The sequence below is a fragment of the Perognathus longimembris genome, chromosome 1, assembly GCF_023159225.1.
Source record: "Perognathus longimembris pacificus isolate PPM17 chromosome 1, ASM2315922v1, whole genome shotgun sequence".
In the NCBI taxonomy this organism is placed as follows: domain Eukaryota; kingdom Metazoa; phylum Chordata; class Mammalia; order Rodentia; family Heteromyidae; genus Perognathus; species Perognathus longimembris.
Window position 1 is genome coordinate 18,380,475 of NC_063161.1, and position 21,277 is coordinate 18,401,751.

The window sequence follows — 21,277 nt, forward strand, 5'->3', positions numbered from 1 at the left end:
CAAATTCAAGAAGTGAAATGCAAAGAAGCAGCATAGGGATATTAGAATAGTCGAGAAAGCAGACCTTGCTGTCTTCCTCATAGCAGAGTCCGGGTTTCTTGGGAGGGGGAGAGAAAGTTGGTCTTTGAATTGGATGAGAAGGTGAACTTCTTAATTAGACTGGATTGGCCCTCCAAATACTTGGAAGGGAATCTGAGCTCCCCAAATGAATCATGTACATGCTTCACATACTGAAAGTGCCTGGAAAACAATCAAGAGGAGTGACATCTCCATGAATTGAGGAGGAGATTCAGCAGAGCTTCACCACAGGGAACAGTAAAAGTAAAAAACAGATCTTAAGCAAACCATGCCTCGTGGAGGATTTGACAGATAGAGGAATAAAAAGAAAAAATGAAATATCTAAACAAATGAAGTTGCTGTGCAAATTTCCATTCTAGCCATCAAAGTGTAGCTTTTTATTGCATTAATAAAACACAATTTTAAATTACATAAGTGGTTCTTTCTGTTGGCTGTAAGAATTTTCCTCCTAGAACCATTTGAAGTCATTCCCTGGCAAGGTAGTACAATGCATCTGTTCATCAGAATTCATGGATATGTTTTCAATGTAATTGAGAGCAAAGTTTCTATTGTCTAAAGTTTCCACAGCATAAACCAAATTCAACTTGGGAAAGGCTATCACATGCATTGTGACAGCCATGTGAAAACAAAAGATCAGCATGGAATAGGAGATTCAGTACGTACTAGGAGGTGAGTCAAGCCATCACGGAAGAGCAAAAGTGGCTTTAATTGCCTCCAGAAACAGCATCTTTCCAAGCACCTGCTCTCTGGTTAGATCTTGAAGGTTGATTCTGGAGCTTCAATGTGGTTTGGTGTGTTGATAGCACCTTTGACTTTGAGCTCCTATGACTTTGAATCAGTTTATGCATCAGCTTTCTTCCCCCAGCTTCTCCATGACTCACCCCAGATGGGCCCCAGCAACCTTTACTTGACTTCCTCATTTATTCTGTCTCCCATGAAAGGCCTCCATGCCTGCCTCCCACTTCTCACATTTTCCCCTTCCAGGCTCTTCCTTCCACTTTTCCCTTTCTATGATCTCTCCAAAACATGAGCGGTCCTGTACGACATCCCATACAGCAGTCTGCAGGAGGCTTCCATCTACCTTACATGCACCATGCCCAGTCAACACAGGGTCATTTTCTCAAAAGCATCATCATTCTTGAACACCACCAAGAAATGTCACAGGATTTGTTGTTTCAGTATCACTCTCCTTTCTTTGCAACAGATCTCTGACCTCATTCAGCTGAAACAAAAGATTCAAAGATAATAACAAAAAAAATCAAAGCCACTTTTCTCCATCTGTCTTCACTGTTCACTAGAGAGGGTGGTGAGGGGTAACACACCTCCATTGCACTTGGGATGGGTCTCTAGGCAACATCAAAGGGGAGATAGAACAATAGGTATTTCCTCACTATATAAGTGCTCTCTCTCTTACACGCCCCCCCCCACACTTTTGAAAGCAGTTGTTTATAAAGTCAACTTTGATTTTAAGTAAGGCATTTTTGTCTTCTTCATTTCACATCTGTCACGTGATCTGTGCTGGAGCACATTTAATAAAGAGCTCTATTTTAATCATTAATTAGGATGCCAATATACCAGTTGTATTGTATGCTACTGTAACTGGCACTTGTGGAATTCAAAGAGCTTCCCCAGATTTAATTAATCTTCAGCTTTGCTAATGAAAAGCATTGCTTCTACTCGGCATGAGTTTGAGTTTCTAATCTGTTCCTAAGGTCACCTCATTTTTCTTGAAAATGTACGTTTATAATTTAACACTGCAGATCTTTCACATTCCCTATTAAGCAATTATTTTGATTACTTCATTATCTTTCTTTTTTTCCCCTAGACTATTTAGGTTGGTTTCTGCCTACCACAAGCCAAGTGTAATTCCGACTTTCTCCCTCGCTCCCTTTATTAGCACGCTCTGCATTAGCAAGGGATTCATTTTCATTCCGAAGACTGAAAACAATTTCATTATCTGATAAAAATTATCTCCTCATACACCATAAGAAGCAATTCTCCTCATTTATAGTCTCATTAGGCATTTCATCTAGCCATGCATCTTCCCGATACGTCTTTCTAGAAGTATTTGTCTTGTGACTCAACTAACAATATTTTGGAAATGGGGATTCTCCTGTGGATTTTTCTCACTTTATTTTCCCTGTTTGGTTGTTAAAATTTTCCTAATTCATCACTTTCTCCATGAACCCTTGCTGTTTTGCTCTCCTCCCAAACCATTTTGCTCAGGCTTCATTCTAACATCTACCCTGAGGTCCTGTGAATTTACATTTCTGTTGCCCTTTATATTCTTCCAGGTTGGGCTGCAGTGCATAGATCTTTAGGTCTTTGGAACTTTGCATTGTAGCACTTCTCACAAACAATGTGCATGGCACAAACAGAGGAGTAAATATCATACACAGTCCTTTTCTTAAAATCAGGATGCAGTTTTTACTTGAAAATGCAATCCTTTTGAAAACACAAGAGAGAGAATGAGGAAGCCAAGATAACTTGACAGTGGATCTGTTGGACACCCTTAAAGCAATCTGAGGAGATGCAGAAATCTGTCTGTAACGGGAGAAAGCAAACAGCCTTAATGGGTGCTAAAACACCTCTGAAATTTCAGGAGGCCAGTTGAATAGCAGCTATACCTCAAAGGAATATCTAGAGAATTTGGATACATTTTGCAATTAGATGGGGCAAACCTGACCTGAAAACGGTCTGTGTTAACCAAGACACAGAATCATAACCACTTCTTCTCGCCACATTTACATTTTATTTATTTATTTTTTACTGCTCCTGCTCCCATTTTTTTTTTCGTTTCTTTTTTTTTTTTTTTTTTGCCAGTCCTGTGCTTTGGACTCAGGGCCTGAGCACTGTCCCTGGCTTCTTTTTGCTCAAGGCCAGCACTCTGCCACTTGAGCCACAGCGCCCCTTCTGGCCGTTTTCTGTATATGTGGTGCTGGGGAATTGAACCCAGGGCTTCATGTATAGGAGGCAAGCACTCTTGCCACTAGGCCATATCCCCAGCCCCCCCGTTTCTTTTTTTTTTATTAATTAAATTTTATTGGCAAAGTGTTGTACAAAGGGGGTACAGTTACATAATAAGGCAGTGAGCACATTTCTTGTGATATCTTACACCCTCGTTTTTCTTTCCCTTCCCTAGATCAGGCAGGCGTATATACAATATCCAGTGTACCAAAATCATATACAGTAACCACGTAGGGTACGCCAAAGGAAATTCACCTAGAACATTAAACGTAACAACAACAATAGACTCCTTTTGTGTCCTTCTCTTAGAGTTGCTTTTACTTATCCTTGTCTTATATGATCATGTGTACACAGCTGTTGTGCTATTTACTTTTAAAGTTGAGAGATGCTACTGGAAAACTCCTCAGTCTGGAAACACACTTCTTGCTTTCTGAGCTTCATTCATTCCTAGAGGAGGTGAAAAGAGCAATCAGAATACTTCATTTCACAACACATCATTCTGTGGTGTTGAGACTACACCCATGCAAATGCCACCATGCTTCTCTGCCTGCTACTAATTAGAATGGTGCCCATTTTTAAGAAAATAGAGCTCCTGAAAGGTTTTGATCAAGGTAAATTTAAAATGCCAATTAACTTGTAAATGGAAATATTGAGTAGGAAAATGGCCACAGAAGTCTGGACACATGAAAGCAGTTTGAGTTGGAGATAAAAAAAAAATGCAAGGATTTTGGCATAGAACTCATATTGGTAAATGTAGAGAAAATAAATATTCATCAGAAACAAAAGAGGTAAGTTTCTTTTATTTCTTCTTAAAACTGGCCAATTTCTTAAGTCAGGAGACAACAAAGTATGGTGGGGGTGTGGGGAGCAGAGCAAACCAAGCAAGTAGTGGACCTGCTTTTGCTCAGTCTAAGAAAGGCTTTGAATTTTTACATGATGACTGGTGGGGAAATTTCAAAAAGTAATGCTTCATGGCATACAAAACTTGTATGATAAACTGGTAAGTTCCAGTGGAACACAACAGCCAGGCCTTTCACTCACCTGTTCCTGGCAGATGCCCTGATGCTACACTGGAAGAGTTGATTGGTTGAAAAGATGCAAAGCTCCAAACATTTCCTATTTGTCCTTTTACAGTATATAGTTTCTGACCCTAGATGTCATGTGAAATCTGAGTCCTAAAACTGACCCATTGTGGCTGTGAGGAGAAAAGCTAGCCTGAAGAGGGAACCTGGAGGAAAAAACCGTTGAGATATCTCCTGAGAAATAGGTCATGGTTCAGATGATTGCAAACCTTTGCTTGAATTAAACCAGAAGTTTATCCCACCCCTGGGCCTGTTAGCTACCTACACTGAATTAATTCCTTTTATTGACTCAGTTGGAGGCAGATGTTTTCTCATGCAATTTTTATTAAAAAGGTGGGGAGCAGCACCAGGGTTTGAACCCAGGACCTTGTACTTGGTAGGCAGGGCCTCTGCTACCTAGGCCATTCCTTCAACCCCAGAAGATTCTCAACTAATACAGTTTTAAGATCCAAATGGCAAATTGTGCTGCAATGAACATAGCTTTAGTGTGGTCTTGCTTGTAATCTTTTGGGTAGATGCCCAAAAGTAGGGCTGCTGGGTCATAGGCAGTTCTATGTTCAGCCTTCTGAGGAATCTCCATACTGTGTTCCGGAGTGGCTGAACCAGTTTACATTCCCACCAACAGTGTAATAGGGTTCCCTTTTGGCCACACCCCCTCCAGCATCTGTTGTTACTAGTTTTCTTGATAATGGACTTCTTTTTTTAATTAATTAAATTTTGTTGACAAGGTGTTGTAAAAAAGGGGTACAGTTATGGACATTCTTATTGGGATGAGGTGGAATCTCAAACAGCAGTTTTGATTTGTATTTCTTTTATGATCAGTGATGTTGAGTATTTCTTCATGTATCTCTTGGCCATTGTTGTTATGTTCAACATACCATGTGAAATTATGCCATTTTCTTTTGCCTTTCTTCCCCATGATTTTACCCCTGATGTCACTGTAACTGCTTTTGGTACCCTGGGTATTGTATTATGTTTATTGGAACTAGGGAAGGAAAGGGGAAGATCAAAATAGAGAGACAAAGGGTAAAAGGTGAACCAATGCAACAACAGTTCTTACAAAATTATATGCTGTAAGCCAACTGTACAACTCGGGGGGTGAGAGGGAGAGAGTTGGGGAGGGGGGAAGGTAGGAGAAAAATGAGGGAGGTGGTAACAAGTTTGATAAGAAATATACTCACTGCCTTACGTATGAAACTGTAACCCTTCTGTACATCACTTTGACAATAAATAAATCAATTTTTTAAAAAGATACAAATGTATACAGTAATCTCTCATTTTCACCTTCAATACACCCAAACTTGACTGAGATCCTCTATTTCATAGCCTATGAATATCCAAAATTATTTTCATCATTTTGTACAAATTCTCAGATATTATTGCCATTAACATTACCCTATAAATACTGTTATAATTCATCTTGATTTCACCCACTCTACCTCATTATTGGCTTACCCCCACACACAAAATTTTAGAACTATCATTTTTGTAAGTTTGGTCATTTTACTGCAGGTTTGAAGAGTTATCAAAAGAAGTCATTTGAGCTACTATATAATTTCATGACTTCCTATGACTGTCCACTCTTTCCTTCTATCTTTACTCTCTTATTCTTCCATTTCAAGGCAAACGAACTCTTCTCTTTGTAGGATAAGTGACAGTCTCTATTTAGGGATAATCCTGGTACTATACAATTACACGTACTAGGTGTATACTAAGTATATTTTGATGATGTTTAGGCAATGATGAAAATGCTTAACAAAGCACTCAGAACACATTCCTGTCATCAAACAACACAACTGTACTGTGCAGGAGGAAAAGGCCTGTCCTTAGGGAAAAAGCTGTTCAGGGTACATCTCACCTCGTTTTTTTTTTCCATATTTCAAGGATCAGATTTCCTCTAGATTCTATTTTCAGTAATTCCATAAAAGTTTCCAACACTTGTTTTAATTATGACTTTATAATTAATTGTCCTGGTTCTTTTCTGTTGTTGTTGTTCTAGAGTTCAGAATTGTTATTGGTAGATGGTAGCTCTATAAAATTTACCCTGTTAATACCCAAAGTGAACTCTCATCATTACTAAAGAAAACAAAGCAAAACAAAACCTTTGGCTCTTTTCTAGGCAGAATTTAGCTTCCCTGAAAAATGAATGCAATAATACAGAAACATAATTGTAGCTGCTATTAGGCATATAACATTTGCAAGGTTCTGTGAGGGCTTTTTCTGTCACAAACTTACAGATGAGAAACCTGAACTGCAGAGAAGTTAAAGCAAGCTCACGTGGGTAGAGAACCTAGGACTCCAGCTCAGATCATCCAACATGATAACTCCATCTCAGCCGCACTACACTGATAAGTATAGGTTGGCTGTTTTCTGAGACAGATCATTTACAAAGGTTTTAAAACAGTAGCAAAGAATGACCTGAAGAACCTCTATGATACCTTTTATTTATGAATCTTGTATACTATAAAAATCACATTCCCAAATGAGTTCAAGTGTTATTTTCTCCCTACCAGACATCCAGAGAACATACACCTAAGATAGTATTTCCATTTACTTTGTGCTCCTGCAGAGCCATTACTCTTTGCTCTACTTTAGAATTTGACTTATGGCACCTCAGGCAGAACTCTGCGGCTGTGGTTACCCAGGCTGCTGTAGCACTTAGTTGTATACTGTGTTCACTCTGAAGTCAGTGTCAAGATTGATCAGCCAGCTTACTTTGAGCAGTTCAAAGCATGAGCCTTTGAAGTCTTGAAAAACAGTCATTTGGCATGTTGCTCCATCCACCCTAAATATATTTGAGAAGTATTTTTAACCAGTGAAATTGGTTCGAAGGAAAAAGCTGCATTGAAGTGTTTTCCTCACATAAAAACGAAACCCTTAAATCGATTTTTAAAAAAACCCAAAAAACTTCATTGCTCCTTTGCAGCATTCATTCCTATTTTAAACTAATTAATCAAGAGTGGATATTATTTCACAAAATTAAAATAGCAAATTCTCGAGCAGGAAAACCTTTTTGAGTACATTGTTCATCCCTTGCAACATGATTGATCTTGTAGTATGTTGCGAGTTCTCTTTCCCACACCGCACTACTCAGGAGCAGGCAAAAGCCAAAGCTGCACCCACTCTGAGTGAATGCAAAGCATGAATGGCAACTTTAAAGAAGATTCAACTCACAGATCCAGCTCATTTTCTTTTTTTATCTTCACTTGTTTTCTTTTCCTAAATTTTTCTCTTCTACCTTTATTAATCTTATCTTCACATGGAAACATGTTTCTAAGCACCTTCCTTCCTTTTCGGAGCAAGTCTGAATGTCCTGAAGTATCCTGATTCAACTACCACAGTTCAAAAACTAAGAATGGTAAATAAAAATGGAAAAGCCAGTAATAACATAAAAAAGCCCACAAAATAACAAAAAAGAGGTTATCCTTGACATAGCCTTGATATTTAAGAATCTTAGAAATCACTTTTTAATGTACATAAAATGAAACATTGGGTGGCTCCCACTTGTAATCTCAGCTATATGGGAAGATAGGTAAGAGAGTTGTGGGCTGAGGCTGTCCTGGACAAAAAGTACAAGATCTTCTCTGAAAAGTAAACTTAAATATAAAATGGGCTGGAGGTTTGGTTCAAGCGATAGAGCTCTTGTGTGACATCCTGAGTTCCAAAAGGTCCTCAAAAGATAGGAAAACAGAAAAAAAAAAAAAAGGACCAATTAAAAACTATACAACCATTGTGGAGTAAAGAAATGACCACTCTAGCTGGGGATATGGCCTAGTGGCAAGAGTGCTCGCCTCGTATACATGAAGCCCTGGGTTCGATTCCCCAGCACCAGATATACAGAAAATGGCCAGAAGTGGCGCTGTGGCTCAGGTGGCAGAGTGCTAGCCTTGAGCAAAAAGGAAGCCAGGGACAGTGCTCAGACCCTGAGTCCAAGGCCCAGGACTGGCCAAAAAAAAAAGAAAAAAAAAAAGAAATGACCACTCTAAATGCAATGAAAAAGCTGAGTATACAAAGGGAAGATTAACATAATTATTTCCTAGACATCTGCCAACTTTGCTTCCTGTTCTCAACATGGAGATAAGATGTGTGAACAGAATGGCTGTGAGAGGCATACATTAGGTATCTGGGAGGAAGTGCTAAAGGCGGGCTCTGGGATACGGAAATGCTAGGGCTGCCTCTGTAATAAAGGGCTGGGTCATTAGATGAAAACTTTAAAACATTTTTAAGTTAAAAAACTATGTGTATTTATGATGTATGACATATAGTTTTGAAAAACAAATATAGCATGGAATGGCTAACCCAAGCTAATTAACACATTATCTGATTATTTACTTTTTGTGGTGAGAACTTAAAATCCACTCCTGGCAATCTTCAAAAGTACACTGTGATGAATTATATTCACCAATTTGTGTCACAGATGTGATAAATTACTTTTTATTTTTATAGGTATCCATTAATAGCATTGAATACAGACGAAATAGTTGTTGTCAAACTACACATTTATATGCTTCAATGACACCCCTCAACTACTTTATTCCCACACTACTGGTAAGCACTATTCTCCATGCCTCTGATATGTCATGTTTTTAGATTCATGTATATGTGAAGCTATGTGGTATTTGTTTCTCTGTGCCTGGCTTATATCACTTAACATAATGTCATCTAACTTCATCCATATAAAGGCTGAATAGTACTCCATTGTGGCTATAAATCACATCTTTTTATTCTTTAGTGGTTGGACATTTGTTCCCATGTCTTGGCTATTGCGAAAAATGGAGTGAAGATGGCTTCTCAGCATAGTGATTCTCTTTCTGTTGGGTACGAACCCAGAGTGGGAATAGGTGATCAGACTCAAGCTCTTGAAAGGAATGCCTAAGTGACAATCCCTGTGGGCACAGTCATTGGCACACCATGGACATTTGATGAATACTTTTTAAATAATGAGAGGCAGAAAGAATGTTTTCATCAGGAAGCAAAAGCCCAGAGGAATGAATAAAATCTATCAAATGAAAAAAATCCATCAAATGGACAAATATGTGTTTGACTGAATGAGCTGTTTGTCAGGGAGCAATAATGTTTCTATAAAAGAGAGATTAAATGACCAGTCTCCAAAGGACAAAATGAAGATTTAATTTTTTTCTTTCTATGGATCATTACCATATATTTTATTACAAGAAAGAACTCTGGACAATTCTTTTGGACATAATTATGTCTTGATAATTCTAATACATTCCATGCAAACTACAGGTCTAAATGATCCCCATTTGAGCATTTTCCCAGCCAATTAGCACAAAAAAGGCCCATTAATGTACCTTGTAGAGAAATCAGTTGCCTCAAATGTTGAGTCTGATAATTGTTTGGACTTTGTTTGCATTTCCTGATTGTTGGGGAAAATTAAATAGGCTATAGGATGCATGTCTAAATGTTAGTATTGGTTACTTCACAGTGGAAGATGTATGGCTAATTTGTATTTTCTACTTCGCACCTTTCAATATTTTACAAATTCTCGCATTTGTTCCAAATTGCTTTGATAATGATGAGAAATCAGTCAAATAATTCCTTTGAGTCTTGGGGGAAAGCATTAAATTAGGAAAGTTAGGGAACTAGCTACTGAGTTTTCACATTGTAGACTGTTCAGAAGGAAGGTTCAAGGTTGTTTGGGGGCAGATCTGGCTTTAGATCTTTTCCATTCTTAGGTGTTAAACATAAAATGTATGCATTTTATCAAATATCAAACACAATTCACATGCAATTAAGTCTTGTCACCAAAGTTCCAGTTGAAAATGTACTTGTAATAAAATTTCTATGCCTCTTAACCCAGTTTTTTAACTAATGAATTTAATTAAGAAGAAAACTGCTGTCAGTAAAGCTTTGTTCTTAACCATGCCTTTTTTAATGTCAAAACTATCAGTTGCCATGGAAATTTTAGTGTCAAAAGTTGCAATTCATGAGGCTCAACTGAAGTGGAAAGAAAAAATAGAAATGAGTTTTAGTGAAGAGAAATCTGTTAATATACATTTAAAACATTAGAATTGTGGGTGGTAGATGGGTTTTACACATGAAGCTCATTTTCCATTGCAAGTAGTCATGTAAAAATTTCTGCAAATATCTAAGTCTGGAACATCAAATAATTTAAAGTACAATGAAGTAACTTACAATTGATAGGCATTACAGAGGGAATATGCCTCAATTTAATCAAACATTTATTATGGCTTCCCTATCTTATATGAAAAACCAATAATGTCACAGATTGAGTTTTCTAAAATTGGGGATGTGTAGTATAACATTAGTTTCCAAAGTTAATGGAACCCACTCAGTTGTAACCATATGAGACAAGAGCCATTGCACTCATTTAAGTGTTGTTTATTGATAAATGAGCCGATAATTGTATGGGGATTGCTGGCCAAGAAGATAAGTAGGTAAGTGAAGTGTTGTTTTTAATTTGTGACACATAGCATGCATGCAAATAAAGTAGAGGCCAACATAAATAATCTGGCTTAAGAAAGAACATCTTCACTTACAACTTGGCCACAGCCAGAATTTGGTCCACAATTGTGCTCCATGTATGTTATAGGCATGGATGGAAATACAATTCCTTTGTAAAAGTAATGTACATGAAAATTTTAGTATAAATGCATTAATCCAGAAATACTATGTCATTTCGCCTATCTTTACTTTATGTAAATGCTGTCTTCCTATGTATATATCCTTTGGCAATACATTTTTTTCTCTTGCTCAATCTGTTTTTGAAGTGAATCCAGATTGATACATTTCTAGTTTACTTGTGAATGTGGTGTAGTAGTCTATTGTTTATTCTTTCATAACTCTGTATAATATTCATTCTATATCTGAGGGTTATTTAGCAGGTTTTCTGTCTGTCTTTTTTTTTTTTTTTTTTTTGCTATGAGACTATTTTTTCCCAGGTATCCTTGGGCACAAGAGTAGTAGCTTCTTTTGAGCAGTATAATACAAATACTGGGCTTGGAACTCAGGGCCTGGTGCTTGCTACGCAGGCACTGTGTCGGTGGGCCACGCCTCCTGGTCCCCTATACCACCAGCATTGCAAATCTGAAAAAAAAATAATAATAATGAGGCAAAGAATAGCTACACAGTAGCTATCTGGATCCTCTGTTTTCTCCCCAACCCACAGTTGGGGACATGTTTGCATCTATGCCCCATATACACAATATTGATTATAAAATTAATATATGAATATAAATGACATAATTTTATATATTGTATGTAAATTGTATACATTTGTATATCTGTGAGAATATCTTTGGCATTATGCATATTTGACTTAAATTTTCAGGCTCTAGTGGCTATTAATCCCAAAATACAGTTTAGAAACATGAGACAGCAAGTCTCCAACTGAAATAAACCCAAAGAACATGGGGCAGGCTCACACACTACGACGGCCTCGAGCTAAAGTTAGAAGACAGTTGTATGAAAGTCCCACAGAAGACTGCGTGTGTGGCAAAGGGGACCATTAGAAGCCAAGTGAGCAAGGCACCCTGAAGAGCTCTAGGAGTGCAGGGAGCCTAATACCCTCCTGCCCAGTCATTTGAACTGGAATGGGGGGGGGGTGTTGTATGATGTTGTCTGGAAGGAAGAAAATAAGGAAGGAAGGAAAGAAGGAAGGGAGGGAGGGAAGGTGGAAGGAAGAGCAAGGTAAACCAGAGGCACAAACCAACTTTCTACTGCTCTCCAGAGAAGTATTCTTTCCCAGCTCCACTTGAGTGAAGGAGATCAAGTGACCTGGGCTGAGGCATGTGTGAAATGCCCCCACCCACATGAAATGAACCAAAACCACTGCATTTAAGCCTCTGAGTAGCTGGCAGATGGTCAACTTCTGTAGCAATCTCTTGGAGATGAATAAAATGCGTTATCTGGGAAACAGATGGGTTTCATTACCTATCACTTAGATGGGGTCAGTGGCTCTTCTTCCTTCTCATTCTCTGCTTTCCTCCCCTTTTGCCCCCCTTTGGCTCCTTGTTTCCCTCCTGTCATTGTCTGTTATAATGAATACAAACAGAAATACCACTGGCATCTGCAATAAAGCATTTGCAGATACTGTATTCTGCAAACAAACAAACAGCAGCTGCAGATCTTTAATTTGTTCTTAAAAAATAACCTGAATAGGCATTTCTGGAAATAAACACATCACTCATCCTGGTAGATTTTGAGTTTTCTTTTTGCTTTTCCTGCAGCCTAGTTCATCATTTCCACCGTGCCTTGCACAGAAAGTTCCAGCTTTAACCATTGCTTCTATTGTAGAAAAGAAGGGGACTTTCTAGAACCATGGTTTAAAATGTGGACATTGTGACTGCAGGTGTGGGGCAGACTTAGTGTTTTTCTCAGGCAAAACACCACCAAGAATAGCAGCATCTGTAAAGAATCACAAATGGAGGAAAAGGTTTTAAAAATGTACGGCAAAGCTGGGCACTTTCAGATCATGCTTGTAATCCTAGCTATTCAGGAGGCGGAGATCTGAGAATCACTATTCAAGCACAGGCAGGGAAATCCATGAGACTCATCTCCAATTAACCACAAAAATCTGGAAGTGGAGCTGTGGCTCAAGGGGTAGAGTGCTATCCTGAGCAAAAGAAGCTCAGGGATAGCATGTGGGCCTTGAGTCCAAACCTCAGGACTACATACATGTATGCATGCATGCATGCACACACACACACACACACACACACACACACACACACGTACTAAAATAGATCTGCAATAATTGGAAGGAACCTACTGTCCTCAGAAGAAACACGTATACTAGTATAGGTATGCAACACTGCCAATCATCATCATCATCATGCCTTCTTGGGTTTTATGTTCAGGTCTGCAAGCCATTTAGAAAACTGATTTCAAGGACAGATGATAGGTACTGTAGTCTTAGATTGAGATGTAGGTACTTTTTAATTTTTTTCCTTCACTTAAAAAATCAGCATTGTAGATGTTACAAGGGCAGGAGAAGCAGGCTTAGTGATGAAGAACACTGATTCCCCAGTCAGGATTCAAATTCTGGCTCTGCCTCTGTGTTCACTGAGCAAGTGACATGTCTGTTTTATGACCAGTGCTCTCACACTTGCAACCTGAGGTCAGTAATAGTGGGCACTGTAGTCATAATTCTTATGAGGACACAAGGCGATAATGCCTATCATGTAATGATTCATACCATACTGTACAACAGTAGAAGGCCCAGAAAGGATAGACAATAATGACAGTGGTAATGATGGTGGAGGACTTGGTGATATCTTTGCCTTTTTTCATGGACCATAGAGCCTGGGTCACATTCATTCCTCCATCTATTTCTTCCACAAATACTATCTATTCTGTGCCCGGCATTGTAATAAAACATTGTTCTATAAAACAATACTTCATAGTTACTGATGTTCAAAATAAGAAAATAAATGCCATGCAATTAGCAAAAACTTAACAGGAGTTAACAGAGGAAAAAATGGAAGGTGTGTGGGCCACACCTGGAAGTCAACTAGCTGGCCCCGCCTGTTTCTCAGTCTTGGGGCCACGTGTGGCTAAGATGGCGGCGCCTAACAACGCGCAGCTGTTACAAGTGTCTTTGGTGATAACCCGGAGGCGGTTCTGTGGGCTGTGACGCCCTGGCTCTTCCGCCCTTGATGGACAGCTCATCCCTCCCCTTCCTGCCGATCTTAGACCTGATTGGCTCCTGTGCCTTATATTAATGGCACATACTTCCCCAACAAATGAGATCTTGCTTTGACTTGACTCCCAGGCCATCTGATTGTCCTCCGGTGAGGGAGGGCTGGGTGCGGGCGGCCTGTTGACTCTTCTCCTTTCTTGGCTCATCCAGTTGGGGCATGCCTTCCCTGTCTCTCCTGCGGGTCGGGGGAGCATGGCGGGCTAAAGACCCTGACAAGGTGGACATATACACTCTTGGGAAACTATTGGTATCATTAGGCTAAAGCATATGGCATTGGTTTTCAGTCATGTCATACTTCCAGAGTTGTGGTAAGTGTGTATACAAAGCCAATCTTAGTGTCAATAAGTTAAACTTCCTCTCTTTGGAAATACAAGCCTTTCCACGCATGCTCTATCTTAGCACAGACATTTGTGAATTTACTCCTAGGCAAAGAGGCCCTGGAAAGTTTCACTATACAAGGGCCATCACTATTCAAGTGGAATTTGTGTTTGAACCAAATTTCATATAAGGGTTATAGTCATCAGATAAGACTTCTTTACCCCAAGACTTCTTTTGTCTCACTTTATGACATGGGTTTTTTTGTAAGTCTTCTTACCTTTCATTTCTTTCTTTTCCATCATCGTTTGTATGCTTGTCTTCCCGAAGACCAGGCCATTGTTCATTCTGTTCACTGCATTTACTTCCCTATTTATTGGTTGTCTACCAGGACAGAACTTGTCTCTGCTCTCCTTCATCACCTTTTACTATATCCCATCATGTTGATTCAGCCCAAATCTTCATTGTAGTTCCTCCTTAGACCAAATCTCATTTTCTATCCAGACTGTTAAGACTGTAGTTACATAGTAGGAAAGTGCTTTGAACGTACACCCTATGCATTTTCATTTTTATACCTATGCTCTCCCATAGTGTTCTTGCTTCAGTTTAACAACAAAAAATGTTTTTGAGAAAAGGTTTTAATATGTAGCTCAGGTGGGTCTCAAACTCATAATAATGTTGCCTCAGCATCCCAAGTGTTAGAATTACAGGTGTACGCTATCAGGTCTGGCTGTGATTTTAGAAATTTTCTTTCAATACTGGCATCTGAACTCAAAAAACTCATACTTGTGAAGCAAGCATTTTACCATTTGAACCCTTTCTTGCTTCCTCTGTGTAATGGGGATCACAGAAACATGCTACCATTCTCACTTGCTTGATGAGAAGGTGGGTCTCAATAACTTTGTACTTGGGTTGTCATAAACCTTGATTCTCCTGATCTCTTCCTTCTGAGTAGTTGGCATTATAAGTGTGAGCTATCATATGTGGCCTTACTAGACATTTTTATAGCAAAGTTTCAACCACCAAAATGATGCTTATCCTTAAATGTCTTGCTAAAGACTTATTTCCTGTGTGGTACTAAGGACAACTCTAGTTCACTTGTTCCCAGATTTTTGGATTTTGTGATGTCTACATTTACAATATTGGATTCCAACATACGGTTTCTCTTTTTTCCCCTTATATTATCAAGTGAGACTAAATGCCAGCGTCTTCCATTACTATTGCTTATGAAAAATAAAGGCTTTAAAAATATCAATAGGAAGTTTATAATCTAAGAATAATGGTTAGAAAACACATCTGCTTTATTTTTTAAAAATTCACAGGCCAGCATGGTTGTTAGAGGTGTTCGAGGACAGTCAGAAGTGTTTGACCCTCGTCCACTGAGGACTTAGATCTCTCCTACTACACCAGGCCTCATGTGAAGTACCTTACTATACCAATTCACTCAAGTCATAGATGAAATTAAATAAAGGTTTAAGAATTTAAGTCAGTTCTTGACAGGAACAGAGCTAGCACACCCAGCTCCATATAATTTCTAGGTCAGTTCAACAAAAATTCTGCACGATGGTGTCTCTCAGATGTATAAAATATGGAAGTCCTAATTTGTGACAAGCTGAATAGGCAACTTCCAGAGTTGCACTTACACATGCTGAAGTTTGCTCCAGGGATTGTCAACACGACATTGTTGATGTTTTGTGCTGCACACCGCTGTTTGCCGGAGGGTTTATCTTGTGCAGTGTAGACATTTAATGGTACCTATGGCCTCTCACCAGATGCTACTAGTGCTGTCCCCACCATTACAACAATCACAATGTCCCCAAACATTGTCACATGTCATCTAAAGAGAACACTACCCTCAACAGAGTACCCCTAGTTTAATTCAGTATTGCCACACAGACACATCTAAAGGCAATCCTATATAAACTAGCACAGATTTGGAAGGACAGCACTGGGCACCATGTTTTCTGTTTACAGCTCTGTGAAATGTTTTAATAAGTAATAACATGGTCATTGATTCAAACACCATTTAAAATACCTCTTGAGACTATAGTTTTTAAGGAACTTTAGCTTGTGTGAGAAAAGAATTTTATTTTGATGGTTAGGAGGAGTTCCAGAAACATTTGAAACTAGGAAAGCAACAATTAAATCTCCTACAAGGTTACCATGCAAATGAAATAAAGATATTTATGAAATAAGTGATACTATCCAGTTGAAAAGGCTTCCTCCTGTTACAGTACAACCAGTAGCAAGATCAAAAAGTCTCTCAAGATTGAATATAGCAGGCAGGGAGACATCAAATGGGACCTGGAGGGGAAAAGCACATAAGCATTTGTGAAACGTTTTGTCTCAAACTGCTGACTGATGTAAAATTCTCAAAATATAAAAAACCTGCATAAAATCTTTTTGTGTGCCAGTGTGTGCCAGTACTAAGGCTTGAACTCAGGGCCCTGTGTTCTCGCTCAGCTCTTTCACTCATGGCTGGTGTCCTACCACTTGAGCTATCCACTTTCAGCTTTTTGCTGGTTAACTGAAGAAAAGATTCCTGAGAACTTGTCTGATTGGGCTGGCTTTGAACCTTGATTCTCCAATCTCAGCCTCCTAAGTAGCTAGGATTTGAGGTGTAGCCACTAGATCATAAGACCGTTTTATATTAGATACAGTTACCTTTTGTGCCTAAAGCAAGGAACAAAGCTTGATAATACTATACTGCTAAAATGTCCCATATGCTATTTGATGTCCTATAAAATATTAATACCTCTAATATATAGACTATCTATGCAATCTGCATACATGCTTCTAAGCATGGGACATTTGGCTCTGTTTAAAAATATTGCTTTTCTTTACAGAATGGCCAGGTGATATTTTGGTCTGTGTCACCTTCATTTTGAGTCTGCCCACAGTCATAGGAAAGGCATCAGTAAATAATGTGTCGAAATTTCTGTAACTGAAAAAGATCCTGAGTTGTTATGACCAAGGGCCAAGCGTTGGTTGGCACATCCAAATTTATCCTGAGCAGGCTAAATTTTTGAAAATAAGGACTGCTTTTGTGATCTTAACATTGGTTACTTAATTGGAGGAAAGGCCACAGAGATGGAACAAAATGATCAACAGAAAAGAATGTTTCCTGGGGACCCACTTCATGCTGATCCAGATACTTTTAATAATGAATGAGCAGATGCCATGTAAAATGACCACAGTAAATTCATTCCTTTTGGGTCTGAAAATTACAAGATAGCTTTTATTAACTTCTTATCTATTGGATAAATGAACCATCCATTCATTTCATTCCCAAGAAATCATAATGAACTGACATGGAAGCTGGGTTTTGGTAACTTTTTCTCCACTTCCTTAAATTAAATAACCAAACAAATAACACATGGAAGTGCTTTCTGGAACTTCAAACAATACAATGGCAAGTAAATAAAAAATTAGTAACATCTCCCTTCTTTGCTTAACCCAAACATAATCCATGCTTTCAGCTTGGAAGGATTCTTGCACATAGCTCTTGTTTCTCTTTTGTAAATAGAATAGTATCCAGTATTTACATATTCAATTAACATGGAAGAGAAATATCTCCTTAATTAACTCAGGAAGGTAGAATAACAGCATTGAGTACGCAAGCATTCTAGAGTAATACAGGCAGATTCAAATTCAGATCTCACAACAGGACAGCTCTTTGAAGGGCAGAACAACTAAGCTGTTTACACCTTAACTGCGTCATCCATAAAGCAGAAATGATAATAGTTTCTGTATCATGTTGTCCTTACAAGGACTGAATGAGTCTATTCAAATAAAACAGAGTAGTACCTATCAAACAATGACTATACATTATGATTAATATCATTATCTTTTTTTCTGTGGCTAGTCTTTTGTTGGGGGGGTTATTGTTATTATTTTTTAAATAATAATTATTTATTGTCAAAGTGGTGTACAGAGGGGTTGCAGTTGTTGCTTTTTTGTTGTTTTTTCCAGTTCTGGGCCTTGGACTCAGGGCCTGAGCACTGTCCCTGGCTTCTTTTTGCTCTAGCACTTTTTGCTCTGCCACTTGAGCCACAGCACCACTTCTGGCCATTTTCTGTATATGCGGTGCTGGGGAATTGAACCCAGGGCCTCATGTATTCAAGGCAAGCACTCTTGCCACTAGGCCATATCCCCAGCCCCAATGCTGTGTATTTTTATGAATAACGTTTGCTGTTGTTTTTTTCCCAGTCCTGGAGCTTGAACTCAGGGCCTGAGCACTGTCCCTGGCTTCTTTTTTTGCTCAAGGCAAGCACTCTGCCACTTGAGCCTCAGCAACACTTCTGGCTGTTTTCTATATATGTGGTGCTGAGGAATCGAACCCAGGACCTCATGTATAGGAGTCAAGAACTCTTGCCACTAGGGCATATTCCCAGCCCTACAGTTTCATACGTAAGGCCATGGGTACATTTCTTGTACTATTTGTTACCTCCTCCCTTATTCCCCTCTCCCCCCTCCCCCTCTCCCTCTTCCCCCAGTTGGTTTACACCAAATGGTTTTACAAGTATTGCTTTTGGAGTCATTTGTATTTTTATCTTTTGTCTCTCGATTTTGATATTCTCTTTCACTTCCCTAGTTCTAATATCAGTATATACAGTATCCAGGGTACTCAGATGACATACAGTGATAGTGTGGGTACAACCACAGGAAGGGGATACAAGAGGATCATCAACAATAGAAGCTATGGTTTCACATGGCATGTTGAAAGTAATTACAACAGTGATATAACAGTCGTTTCCATAACATGGAGTTCATTTCACTTAGCATCATCTTATGTGTTCATAAGGGCATAGCTATTGGCCTCTTGTGATCCTCTGCTGTGACTAGCCTAAACCTGTGCTACTTATTCCCTATGAGGGAGACAGACCATAGAGTCCATGTTTCTTTGGGTCTGGCTCACTTCACTTAGTATAATTGTTTCCAAGTCCTTCCATTTCCTTACGAATGGGGCAATGTCATTCTTTCTGATAGAGGCATAAAATTCCATTGTGTATATGTACCACATTTTCCTGATCTACTGAGGGGCATCTGGGTTGGTTCTATATTTTAGTAATGGTAAATTGTGCTATGATGAACATTGTTGTGCTGGTGGCTTTATTGTGTTCTTATTTGGAATCTTTTGGGTAGATGCCCAAAAGTAGGGCTTCTGGGTCATAGGGGAGCTCTATGGTTAGCCTTCTGAAGAATCTCCATACTGCTTTCCAGAGTGGCTGAACAAGTTTACTTTCCCACTAACAATGAAGTAGGGGTCCCTTTTGGTCTCTGTGGCTAGTCTTTATTTGACTAATTGCACGGTGTTGATGCAACTTAAAAAAAACATTTTTTATAACATACATCTGTACAAAGGAGTTTCACTGTGACATTTCTATCCATTTTTGCAACACACACCACCAAATTCACTCTCTCCATCAAACTCTCATCCCTATTCTATAAGAATTTCAACAGATTTTGATTTTCTATTTTCTATCCATTGTCTCTCACCACTCTTGCAGGTACCATTTCCCAACAGTGCCTGTTTTACTTGCCTGCCATCTTTTTTAGTGTATGTAAATTGCTCAAAGGGATTTGGTAGTTCACCCCAACACACATCCCTTGATGGATCCATAATAGTTCATGGTCAGAGTACCTCCTGATTTAGTCACTTATTCTTCAGAGACCTTTTTCACCTTGTGTACATGCTTGAGTACAAGAGCTCTTAGCTTCTGTATTAAGTCAGGAAGTTGTTTTTTAGTCAAAAGGTGTTTATCTTTTACATTTTAACAATTTATTGCCAGAATTTACTTTCCCAACACATTGTGGCAATGAACATTTCAGCTAGAAATATGTGAGGGCTTCCTCTAAACCCAAGTTGCACATTATGGATTGTTATAAACCTTGATTATTGTTATTCTGCTATTTCATTGCCATTTTTTATTTAAAAAATTTGATGATCTAATACTGCTTTATTAATTTGTTACTAAGGTCTATGTGACTACCATATTTTGTTTGTATCTCATCACTATTTAATGGCATTGAACATGTATCTATTTTATAGTGATGAAACATTGAATGCCCAATTTAAATCACTGTAGCACATGACTTTCAACATAATGCACAAAAAATAGAATTAGTATGAAGTATCTCTTGTTATGGATTCCTTCTCATAGTACAGGTAGGAATAGCTTCTTTAATCTAAGTTAATTTTATTTAACATTAGCATCACCTTCATGACATAATTTATATACTAGAAAAATATAGAGCATTTGGACTTCTGAACCTTGTCAATGAAACTCTAGAAGCAAGTGACCATTTGTCAAAGGGTGAAGATTAATTGTTGAGTTTATTTATGGAGGTCACAAGTAGAACCTTCACACCACAAGGATAAAATAGAACAGTTGTCACACAGACACTACTAACTTGTGTTTGTCCTCAGAAGAAAACAAATTACTCTAAACTGTTCCCCCCACCTTTCTAGATACCCGGGGCATCTAGATACCCTCCCTTTGGTAGACACGCCAAGTACTTCAGATTCCATTTATCTGTATCATGCTAAAACACAAAGTTCTATCTTTTCTTATTGTTGGAAGGTAAATTTCTGACTGAGTTATAACAAATAAAGAGTTAAGAAATCACACATATAAAACTTGATAGTTTAAAAAATATATTCATGTAACTTTTACCCATATTAGGAAATAAAACATATACACAAAAATGAGGTGTACTGGGCCATTAGGTAATACTACTTATCTCTAAGCCAATTCTCTCAATGTTTTTTCTTTCTTCAGAGGGCAGGAACAGTACTAGGGAATTGAATTCAGGGCCTTGCCCTTGCTAGGCAAGCACTCTCCATTTAAGCCATGCCTGAAGACCAATTGGTTTTCTAATTTACATCCCCTCTCAGCCATGTACAAGAACTTCATTTGTTCCAAATCCTCACAAATTTGGATACATTTCAGCTTAAGATTTTGATGAGTCTGATGTGTTTTGTGTTCAGATATCTCTTTATGTTTTAATTCACTGCTTTGGTAACTAATAATTTTATACTTATGGTATAGGTCTGTTTGATGAAATTCATGTGTTTGTCCCATGTTTACTGATATATGTAGGCAAAGTGGCTGTATTTTAAAAACTAGTCTTTTGCTAGGTATATATACAT

The 21,277-nt window shown here is 38.5% G+C and overlaps 1 protein-coding gene across 1 annotated transcript in view; it reads right to left on the reverse strand.

Moving 5' to 3' along the window:
- Window positions 1–1,210: 1,210 nt before the first annotated feature.
- The window catches only part of Cfap54 (cilia and flagella associated protein 54), a 258,505-nt gene continuing 238,438 nt past the window's right edge, over window positions 1,211–21,277 (reverse strand). The window contains 2 exon segments of the mRNA XM_048340566.1: window positions 1,211–1,300; window positions 1,929–2,016. Coding sequence (XP_048196523.1) covers window positions 1,211–1,300; window positions 1,929–2,016 — 178 coding nt within the window.